At 44.3% G+C, this 11,326-nt stretch overlaps 1 protein-coding gene across 2 annotated transcripts in view; it reads left to right on the top strand.

Moving 5' to 3' along the window:
• Window positions 1-3,487: 3,487 nt before the first annotated feature.
• SLC44A5 (solute carrier family 44 member 5) overlaps window positions 3,488-11,326 on the top strand; it is an 82,144-nt gene continuing 74,305 nt past the window's right edge. The window contains exon 1 of one of the 2 annotated variants that reach the window (XM_065071875.1): window positions 3,488-3,695. In XM_065071875.1, coding sequence (XP_064927947.1) covers window positions 3,659-3,695 — 37 coding nt within the window. In that variant the 5' untranslated portion in view covers window positions 3,488-3,658. Of the gene's footprint in view, window positions 3,696-3,778; window positions 4,014-11,326 lie in introns of those variants that run through there. The other variant, XM_065071874.1, reaches the window with a different exon arrangement.

Raw genomic sequence — 11,326 nt, 5'->3', positions numbered from 1 at the left:
GAACTGCCTGAAAGGAGGTTGGAGCCAGGAAGGGTTGGGCTCTGCTCCCAAGGAACAGGTGCCAGGACAAGAGGAAACGGCCTCAAGTTGCACCAGGGGAGGCTGAGGTTGGATCTTGGGAACGATTTCTTCCCCAGAGGGCTGTGGGGCATTGGAACAGGCTGCCCAGGGCAGTGGTGGAGTCACCATCCCTGGAGAGGTTGGACAGACGGAGATGAGGTTCTCAGGGACATGGGTTAGAGGTGGATTTGAAAGTGTTGGGTTGATGGTTGGACTCGATGATTTTAAAGGTCTTTCCAACCAAAATGATTTTATGATTCTATGAATAAGGATTATTCTTAGTGTCCACACTTTTTGCAAATTAATGCTCAAACACTTCCTTGCCTGCCTTACTGTGCTTTCACATTTAACCTGCTGAATTTTATGATCCTTTATAATTTACTAATTTGAACACAACTTTAACTTATTTAAAGATTCCTCCTTGTTTATAGCAACTGCCCTTTTCACTCTCTCTCAATGTGCTGCCTTCCTTTTGCCATTTCTCAGGCCTTTCTGTGAAACAGGAATATATAAAGATGATCTGCTTTGTCTGACAGTAGTGTCCTTACAGAGCCTTCTGTGTACCTGAAAAACTCTAACTCCTGTAGTTTTTAGCTCTATTCTGACTTTTAAAATTATTTTTTGGCAAGTTTTCTCTCTTTCTCTCTCTCTTTTTTTTTTTTTTAAGTGTATTTTTAAGTTACTCAGTTATTCCTTGGTTCGAATAGCTAGAACCAAGTCTAAAGTTACTTCTTCTCCTGGAGGGTTCTACACTAATATCTAAATATGATACATTATTTTATTTATAAAATAATCGTAAGAATCTTAATTTAATATTGATCTATGCACCCTAATGAAAAGAAAGAAAAAGCTTTGCTGGAGTACATGTTAGGTAGTTTGTTTTGATTTGTTTCGGTTTGGTTTGGTTTTTTTGCTGGAACTTGGAAGTGCTGTGTAAGTAAAAGCTTATTTCTGGTTGTTCACAACAGCCCTAAATATATATTTTCTTAAATATAACATACACTATATGTTGTATTATATATAGCACATATGCTAAATTTAACGTGTTAAATACAGTATATAATAAATAATATAAATATATTACATTGTATTACATTGTATTACATTACATTACATTACATTATATTATATTATATTATATTATATTATATTATATTATATTATATTATATTATATTATATTATATTATATTATATTACATTACATTACATTACATTACATTACATTACATTATATTTACAATAATATATATAGACACAAAATAATTTATTGTGCATGCTGTATATCTTATAAACTATGTATAACATATGATACATATAGAATATATTTTATATATTTATTTGTAGATCTGGCTATACAAACTCCATTACCTATGATTTTTCTTGTGTAGTTTGTTGAGATTTTAATGTCCATTCTCCAAAGTAGACTCTATATAGATATACTCTCTGCACAGAGGAAGCAAAGTGACCCTGAGCTGTAGAATAATCCTGAGTTTTCCTGAGAATTTTATCTCAGTTCTGACCAGCAGGTCCTGTCATGGCCGGTACCTTCAGGTCGCTGTGCTGTACCAGAGTGAGCCAAAGACACTGACCTATGCCCGGCTGCCTACAGAGCTGTCCTGCACAGCTTTCCTCACATTTGACTCCACCTCTGACACAAGAAATTATTCTTTCTGTAGGTGGGATTGTCTGAACTGTTCTAGTCATCAACACTGGATGAAATAAGGAGTTCTTCATAGACGGCAAAACGTGTCACCCCTTTTCCACAGCAGGTGTTTGCCCGTGGGATCCGTTTGCTGGGACACAGACGGGCACCTTGTGCAGCTGGACCAGAGGGAGGCTCAGGAGGACATGGGGGCTGGGCCTGAGAAAGGACTTTGGGCTCTGCAGCCCACCAGTGGCACACAGAATGCATAAACTTCTGCCTGGGTAGTAATCTGGTGAAATTAGGTAACTGGAGGAAGCAACTGCTCAATTTAAAAATTAGAGGAACAAATAAATCCTCACGATTTAATGCAGAGGGGAAAAGAACTCCCCCCACTACTTCCACTACTAGCAGACAAAACTGCATCTGTGAAATTCAGTAATTAGAGCAATTGTCCTGAACTGAGACCTCTGGGAGGATGGACAAGGTGTTAGAGATGCCTGATTTAGTTTTCTTAAAATGAGTCAAGGCAGCTAGTTCTACAAGACCTGATGATGCACTGACTGCAGAGGAGGCTCATACTCACATTGCCTCTAGCACGTGTATGATTGGGTTATATTTCAATACAAGCATGGTAACAACTTCATGAGCTATGCATATTAATTTACTCATCATATGCCTTTGAGAGTCTTAAGCCAACTTTTGAAAGGATACCTTTATTTGCAAGCCTTGGAAAGTACCTTTTCCTCAATCGCTCATGTGTAAAAATGTAAATGGTGGCCTACAGGTGCACGTCTGTCAAGAATTACATAGGGTATTTCAAAATGTGTTTCAGTATAAAATGTTCTGTGTGTTGGACTTTGTGATGTTTCCCTAACAACAGACTAATAGATAAACAGCAATGTGGTATCTGAATATAGTGTCCTTTTGCTGTAGTGATGATTTGGGCTGTCAAAACTAACAAAGAATCTCAGCAATCAGACTAATTGCTCTTGAAGTGGCCATTGCCCCATTCCGGTAAAACAAAGGGAGGTAAATGACAACTGAAGGAATGTTTTTGCCCAGCAACCCAAATTTGTCAGGACTGGACCTGTTTTTGACTGAATCATGAAAATGCCACCACCCAGAACCAAAACGAAAGCGTTACAATTCGCCCCGGTGGGGAGGCGACAAACGGCCCCGCTCTCTGTGAGCAGTGCGGGTCCCTCCGGCTCTCGGCAGCCCCGTGAGCTCACACCTGTGCTGGCGGAGGGAGGCGGCTCTGGGGAGGCTCAGCACGGGGGCCCGGACAGCTCCGCGGGGCGGGAGCGGCTCCGACCGGCTGCTCTGCAGCGGCGGCACCTGCGGGCTCGGGCCCGGAGCGGGACGGGCTTCCCGGCAGCGCCACGAAACCCCCGGGCCCGTGCGGCTGCGGCAGCCGCGTTTCGGGGGGAACGGGCAGCGCTGGCGGCGGGGGATGGATGGAGATCCCCCCGCTGCGGACCGCACCGGGTACTGCCGGCGCTGCTGCCGGCCGCCGAAGTTGTCACCGGGAGCCGAGACCAGGCGAAGTTAGCGCGGCGCGTCCCGCCGAGGGCAGCGGAGGGGGTGCGGAGCAGCGGAGGGGGTGCGGAGCAGCGGAGGGGGTGCGGAGCAGCGGAGGGGGTGCGAGGCAGCGGAGGGGGTGCGGAGCAGTGAAAGGGGGTGCGGGGCAGCCGCGGCCCGTCCGCCCGCTCTGCGCCCCCTGCCCGCGGCCCCCCCGCGCGGCTCGGGCACCGCCCCCGCGGGCTCGGCGCAGGCGTCGGCCGCGGAGCCGGCGGGACGGGAGGGTCAGCGCGGGGCGCGGGCGCTGTTCGGAGCGGAGGCTGCCCGGGCGCTGCCGCCTCTCATGCCTGCACGGCAACAAAGAGCGCGCTGAGCGGCGGGCGGAGGCGCCGGGCCCGGGCTGCGCCGGTGCGAGGGGCAGCGGGAGACCATGGCGAGGAAGGGAGAAGCCTCCGCGTCTCTCTACGGTGAGCGCCCGGCGCGGGGGCAAGGCGGGGCGGGCCCGGTGCTGGCGGGCGGAGGCAGCCGGCCCTGTGCCGCCCTCCGGCCTGTTTACATTGCGGACCCAGCGTGCAGCGGCAGCCAGAGTTTGTTTGTCTCGGCGGGGCCGGGGTGGGCGTAGGGCCCCGAGCGGAGGATCCCCGGGCTCGGGCGCTGCTCTGCCCGCGCTGCGGCTCGCCCGGCCCGAGGAGGCGGGACGGCCGGGCTGGGAGCCGCTGTGCGCAGAGGCGCGATGGGGGCGGGCAGGGCGAGAACCCCCTCGGCTCCGCGCTCTCCGGCAGCAGGTGCGTTGCGGCCGCGGTGTAGGGGCTGCGGAGGGGCCAGGCGGGCGAGCAGGCCGGCGGCAGGTGCGCGGCGGCGGGAGGGCCGGGCAGGCCAGGCCGCGGCGGCCGTTGTGCGTGGCGGGGGCTGCGCACCCGCGGGCCGGGGGTGCCGACCTTGGGGCGCAGTGAGCGGCGGCTCCGCGGGCGCAACCGGTTCCGCGCTGAGCGGGAAGGTCACCGGGGGCAGAACTTCATCTGGGTGCTCCAGCTCTGCTTTAATTGCTCCTCGGAAGCTCATGTATTTGCGACAGAGGACACGGGGTTTGCAAAGCTTCTTAGCCTGTTTGAAGGTGTCGCTACAAAACCGATTTCCTCTTCAGTGTGCGCGAGATTTCCATGCAAAACAAATCTGCAGAACGAGCAACCCCCTTGGAAACAAGGCTGCTTTTCTGTCGGTCCCGGAGGCTGCCTGTAATTGGCTGAGTTACACGAATGGCCAGGACCGGCTTGGGAAGCAGTCTTTGCCTCGACATCGCGGGCGTGCTGTGTGACATGTTTATGGCTCGGAAAACCGTTTTATAATTCACCTCTGTGGTCTGAGCCTTGATCTGGCTAAAGGAAAAATCGCAGCTTGACTTCCTCCCGAAAAAGAAAAAAGCCTTTAGGGAGGGAAGACAAGCCAGAAAGAAATCGGTGCTTCACAGGTGAAATCTAAATAGGCGAGTCTGTAGTTATTTAACTTCTGGGAGAACATGTTCCTACTCCTGTGGAATTCAAAGTGGTCTTGCAGTCCACTGCAGAGGGAATGGGCCTGGGACCATAGATACTCAGCGCTGGTGGTGGAAAAGACAGGCATGGAAATGTTCTTCTGAAAGAAGAATGGGAGTACAGTGTTCAGGAAGGGAAAACACCTTTTGAATACAGCTCAGTAAGTGCTGTGTATGTTTCCTCACTTGCTATTTGTAAGCAAAAACACTCTGGTAAGAAAGTTGTGACACAAAGTACAGAGTGTTTTATTGTCATAATACAATCATTGTTTTTAAGTTATTTTTTCAAAGCATGTTACTCAGGTAAGAGAGAGGGATCCTTTAGTTATTCAACTTCAGGAAGGAGGGTGGTGTGTTTGTAGTCAACTTGTTTGGAAGAATTATTCTGACTACAGTTTTTGTTATTTTAGCTGTTTCATGTCATCAGTGTGTTTCCTTCCATAGACATTTTGAGGCCTGTTCTTAAGCTCTCCTAGTTTTAGCTGTGTTACCTGTCTGCATGTGTGAGAAGGATCGTAAATTCATCTTCAGAAACAAGCTTCTTAGTGGTTTCTTAAGTTTAGTCTTCACTGGAACAGCTGTAAGGTGGCTTCAGGAATTTCATCATTTTTTTCCCCAAAATGGGCTAAATATGGAGATTTTGTCAAGAGCAATGACATTGATTTTATTGAGGCTTCTCCCTCTAGCAGAGGACCTCCAAATAAGAAAAACCAAAGTTCTTTCCCAACAGGAAGGTTGCGACTGAAGCTAAGGAGGCAAATTACTCATTATTTCCCTTTCTCATTATAGCTGATTTTTGAGGTTGTGGGTTGTTTGAGTTTTTTTTTAGCCGAAGTAGTATTTCCTTTCATGTAACTGCAATGTTAAGGGCTGTCATGTGGCTGTTGAAATCAATGGTGAAATTCTTTTTGACCTCATTGTAGAATCAGGCTCTTAACAGTGATGGTACCATAAGCACTTTCCTATAGGGGTGAACTGTGGTTCAATTGTTGGCTTACAAATCACTGAAGTCCTAATGGATGATGACATTGTCTTTAAAGAAAGTTTTTATCACTGTTTTAAGAAACATTAGTAAGAGTAAGTATATGAAGTACCAAGTTTTATTACTTTCAACTCAAATTTAGCTAGCTGACTTTTTTTATATCTGCATGTTTAGATTCTCTCTAGGAAGGGCTACTTTCCTATGATTTCTTTTGCCAGTAGTGGGTGCAACCAAAACTTGAGTCTGTGGTTGAGTTTCCCAGTTGCTGATGTGATTGTGTCAATTTCTTTACTAAAAATGATTGTTTATTTTCCCAAGTGGGGAGGTTCTTGTATTTCCCGTGGAAGAGCTTTTGATGATCTATGAAACTTTCTGTTAAGATATGTTATTTCTTGTAGCATGCCTGCTTTTCCCTTTCTGTATTCCATCCAGTGACACATGTACCATGCAGGAAGGACACGCTTGGCCTAAGGAAAATGATTCTTTAGCCATAGCAGCGTCATATGTCATGGAAGATGCTGGCTATGATGCTACTGCAGATAAAGCCTCCTGACCTCCTGCTGGTAAATCTTTGTGTATCACGTTTTTGTAATTTGTTTCACCTTCTGAGGTTCAAGGGTCATTTATATGAAAACTGAAACTTGATTTAACACTTTATTCACATGTGAATATGCTCAGAAGTGTTAGAAGTAGGTGAAATTCAGATGGCTTAAACCTTTCTTCCTCTGACACAAACTTGGTCCACTTTATCTAGGCTTTGCAGTGCGTGTTTTAGGTGGGATAAAGCATTTACTCTTTGGGCACATCTGCTCAACCTGAGTATGGAGCTTCAGCAATGACTGGTTTTGCTGACATCATAGTTTTTGATAAAACAGTTAACTATGGAATAAATTTAGGGGTCTGGGGAGAAAAACAGAGTATTTTAAAAGCAGCACTTTGTAGTGTGCTTCCCGTTGTTTATTACTGCAGACAGGTCTCTGAGCGAGAACTTTAGTGCGCTGCTTCATCTGTTGCCTGGTGATTTGGTCATGTCCTCTACAACATTGTCTCTAGAGTTACAGCCAACGGCTCAATACCTGATTGGAAACCAGTAACAAGTGGTGTCTGTATTGAGACTAACACTAGTTCATCAATGTCACAGGCAGTGGGACTTTATTGTCTAATTCAGTAAAGTTTTGGGGGGCATTTAGGCAGTAACTTCCCCTACCCCCGTCTTTGATTCTCTGCAGTCTAATACAGTGTTTGCTTAACCTTTCATGCCTCAGGGCATGGACAGGGTCGTCTTTCTTGGTCTCCTGCTGATTTTTCACAAGATGTAGAATTATCTTAACACACACCCGCTTTTGTAGCAGATTTAATGGAAGTTGATGATGGAATCTTAAGTTATTGGAAGGTATAAACAAGACACACAGAAGGTTTATGCAGTTGCATTGTAGATTTATTGAAAAGTAGGTCTAATAAACACAGTACTTATTTGTTGAAAAACACCTAGATACCAGTGTGTACTTTGAGGTGAAAGTGACAAAGCGGTTTTAAGCCATTTATGTGGCTGCTGTTTCTTTCTCGACTTCATAAAGGGAATGCAGTGGGGGACACAGGTAAGACTATCACACTTAGTGTATGTGAGCTAGATTTCTAATGTCTCAGAGGAACATGAACATTTCTTCCCAGACTAAAACTGGGCTCTACGTCAGGTGCCTAATGTGGTGATGTGTCTGCATCCTCTGAGCTGTGTGACATGTTTGTTACTCATCAAGAAGTTCGTGGTCATGTTGAATGTTCTTATAATGAGTTTGTTTTCTTGGAATAGATAAGACAAAGAATATAATTCACTGAACAATCAGTATAGTATCAAGAAAGAATTAGAAATGCAGTACAAATTGGTTTCATTTTACCTTTTTGTCATGACAAGATTTTAATTCAAATTTATCTCTAAAGGAGTCAGTACAAAGTTGTGCCCCAAAACTTAAGAACAGGACTGATTAGAGGATAATAATAAACAGGACAATATTAGGGGAAAAAATTAAAGATCCCTATAGAACTGTGTGAGAGTGAACACAAAGGTTGGCAATAGCTTTCTAGATAAATTACAGTAAATTATGTAAATATGCATTTCAGGACTGTTTAAATACATGTTTTCATAATCTGTACTTTGAAGACTTCAAATGCACATTATTGGCTGCAATAGGATATGATATAGATATGTATCTAGACACTATTAAATACATATACTATTTCTGTTGGACTGTGGTGGCTATCTCTATAAATGGTATTTTAAAATGTTGAATATTTACCACAAAGAATAGAGACTTTCTGAACAGCAGTGTGGTTTATTGTGTATTATGGTAAAACCATTATTACAAAGATAACTGGGCAATTCTTAGTTTTTTATGCATTGTGGTATTTTGGAAGCGTCTGTACTTTGGTACTTCAGTGGCAGTGATACCTTCATGGGATTCCTACATTGTGCTGATCTCAAAAACAGTTTAAACTTCATTCCCTCATTTGGATTGTCATGGAGACTTTTATGGGATGACTCAGATTTACAGAGCTAGGCGTATCCTGTTTTCACAAGAGGCCTTCAAGAGATTATTAAGGAGATGCAAACAATAGCTCTGTTAAATTTACAGACGTATCCTTTGATACAACAAGTCCTTACTTTATTAATACAAGTAGCTTAGTTGAATTCAGTGTGTCTTCTTAAAACATGACAAGTGCTGCATGCCTGAAACAGGTCAGTAAGTGTACAGACAATAAAACCAGTAGGATTTAGTCAAGATAAATTGCTCATCTAGTGATCTAGTACTTTCTTGAGCCAAATTAATTACTACCGTTTCCAGTCCAATTAAGATTCTAGAGTATGTGAAAGCATCCAAGCTCTGACTGGTCATCCTCTAGAGCTTGAGTACTGTACTTCTTCCAGTGTATTTAACTGAAGCTGAGCTGTTCTTGGGAGTCAAGTGTTGCTCAGCTGTGGACAAGGGTGACACAATCAGAATGTCTTTGAGTAAGGAGATTGACTTAACTGTTATTAGTTGATTATTTATTGCTGAGTGGTATGACGGTCACTGAGCATTACCCAGAAAGAAATATTTTAATAAGCTAGGCTTCTTTATGACTACATAAACTTTGTTATATCTTTTAACAAGCTGGATATTAGTACGCACTTGAGGGGATATTCTCTCTGCTACTGTACAATTGAACAGTGATGTAATGAAATTAACTCCACAGTTCTCTGTCAGATGGATTGGAGCCATTTCTACATGACACAAACTCCAGGCAAGTGTGGGTGTGTAATGGAGTTGTCATGCAGGAGGAGATAAAGCTCAGACCCACTGCTTTTAGTGAGACCCCCTGTGTTATCGAAGCAAGGCTTTACATATGGGTATGGAATTTTTAAAGCCTTTAATGTTTATTTCCCTGGGCTCTGCGCTCTGAAATAAGAGACATTGCACAGAAGCATGAAGCATAACTGTTGCAGAGTTAGAATTAGTACATTTACCATAACTTGGTAGTTTTGTCAGAGCTAGTGAATTCTTCTGTTTAGGAATCTGTATTTCTGTGCATCAGGGTGTCAAGAACATAAATAGGTCATCGTTGACCTGACCAGTCTCACCCGAGGCTTCCACCCACATCCCCTGACCAAGGGCTCCATCTGAGCTCAAGTTGGCACCTCTGGTTCCTGGTGGAGCTCAGTCCAAGGGGCGTCTGTCCCAGTTCTGTGTCTGAAGTGCTACGTGGAATCCCTGGCCCCTGACTCTGGCCTGGTGGCCGCTGACTGTCCGTAGGAGCTGTTGCTGTTTCTGCTGTGTTCCTGCCCCTGGTGCTTCAGGGTGCAGTGGTTGCACAGCCCGTGTTTGGGGTGTCCTGGGTCTCAGACCTGCCTTCTCTTGGGGACCAGTCCTGCTTTTGATGTTCTGTGGTCTGTCTCCATGTCATTTTGTCTTCTCAGTGTGACTGTCTAACAATAAAAGTGGATCCTTTTTTGATTATTCAGCATTTTGTGCATTTGTCACAAAGCAGTTGTTTTCACAACTCAACTTCAAAAGAAGTTAAAAAAACCTCTTTGTATCAAATGCAGAGACACCAATGGTTTTGTGAAAGTAAGACCTGGTACTTTTCACTTACCTATTTGACATGTTAATGTTCTGGTGCACTTGTAGTTAAATATTTGCAGGTGTTCTGTCTCTTACTGTGCTTCTCTCGCTTTCAATGATTTTTTTATCTGATCGATACAGTCTTAAATAACTCTCAATAGTGGTTACAGTTAAATAGAATTAAAATTGTTATATTAATGCTTCATGGTTTCTGTCCCCTCTTCCTTTTTCCTCATGATGGAAGGTTCATCCTTCCATGTGCTACTTACAGTGACACCCTCTCGGTCCCCTAGCACCAGACTGAAGCCACCAGCGCTGGGACATGGAGCAGCGATGGAGGGTTCATCCTTCATCCTTCACTTGCTGCTCCATGTCCTCAGGCAGGTGTGGGCTGCAGTGCCTGGTGCTGCGAGCTGCCAATGTCTGGAATCTCATGCCAGGAGGAATATGATGTTGATGTTTTCTTCTTCCTCACTCTGGGACCTTTTAATATATTTGCTAACATGCTTTGATACCTTGCCCTTCACTGGCCTACAATTTCAAATGATATTCAAACTTGCTGTGTGTGGTCGGTTTTACTTATGTTAAATATTTGCTCTGTTTTTCTGTTTTGTTGGCCCTGATCGTTCGTTTTCCCATCCTGTGCATGGTATTACTATCCCATCTTCTGTCTCCACTTCTCAAGGTCTCTCCTGTCATACTGGGCCTGTATTTCTCTACACTGCATCCTTACGTTAGAGTCATAAATATATCCTTCTACACGGACCGATTAGTTAATACTATTATCTGTAAAAACATGGTAGTACCATACCATGATAAGCAAAAATAAAACAAAGTAGCCATAACTACCTGGTCAGAAGAAAAACTGATGTTATAGTTAAACCAAACAAAAACAAACCTGGAGGTGATTTAGAAAATTCAGTAATTGATCTTCACTTGCACGTGAAAAAAACTTGTTTGCTGTGCATTCATTCCTGAAGTGCAAGGACAATGTAATATTTACGGTTGCTTAACTGTTTTTACTATTTATTTTCCTATTTATTTGTCCTCAAGGGCAGTCAGATTCACCAAATCTGCCAGTGTGAGTATATAATTTTCCCTAGCATCTGGGTATTGTGTGAAGGAGATGCTGTCTCTTTAGTGACTATTAGCCTAATACAATAATACGGGAGCATCTAGCAGGATTATATAAATTGACTTAGAGCTGTTAAAGCACGTAAACAGAAGAGCTTTTCTGTGAGGTTAGGAACAGGGTGTGTTTGGTGAAATATGATTCTGCTTTGTTTAATACAAGGAAGATAAACACATCCCCAGATTTGTTACCAGCCTTGTTCCAGTGAAGGCCAAGCCACACATAGTGGCAGTGCGATGTACACACAACCCTGGACACGCAGGTTTCTCAGGTCGTCTTTTCCAGCTGAACTGGTGCTGATTTCTTTGGGACATTAAAGAAGGTGTTTCAGTCCTAGGTTGAAGAAGGTACCCAAG

This window comes from Columba livia, chromosome 8 (assembly GCF_036013475.1).
Source record: "Columba livia isolate bColLiv1 breed racing homer chromosome 8, bColLiv1.pat.W.v2, whole genome shotgun sequence".
NCBI classification, from domain to species: Eukaryota; Metazoa; Chordata; class Aves; order Columbiformes; family Columbidae; genus Columba; species Columba livia.
Note: the sequence above shows the minus strand (reverse complement) of the source record. Positions and strands in the feature narration are given on the sequence as shown.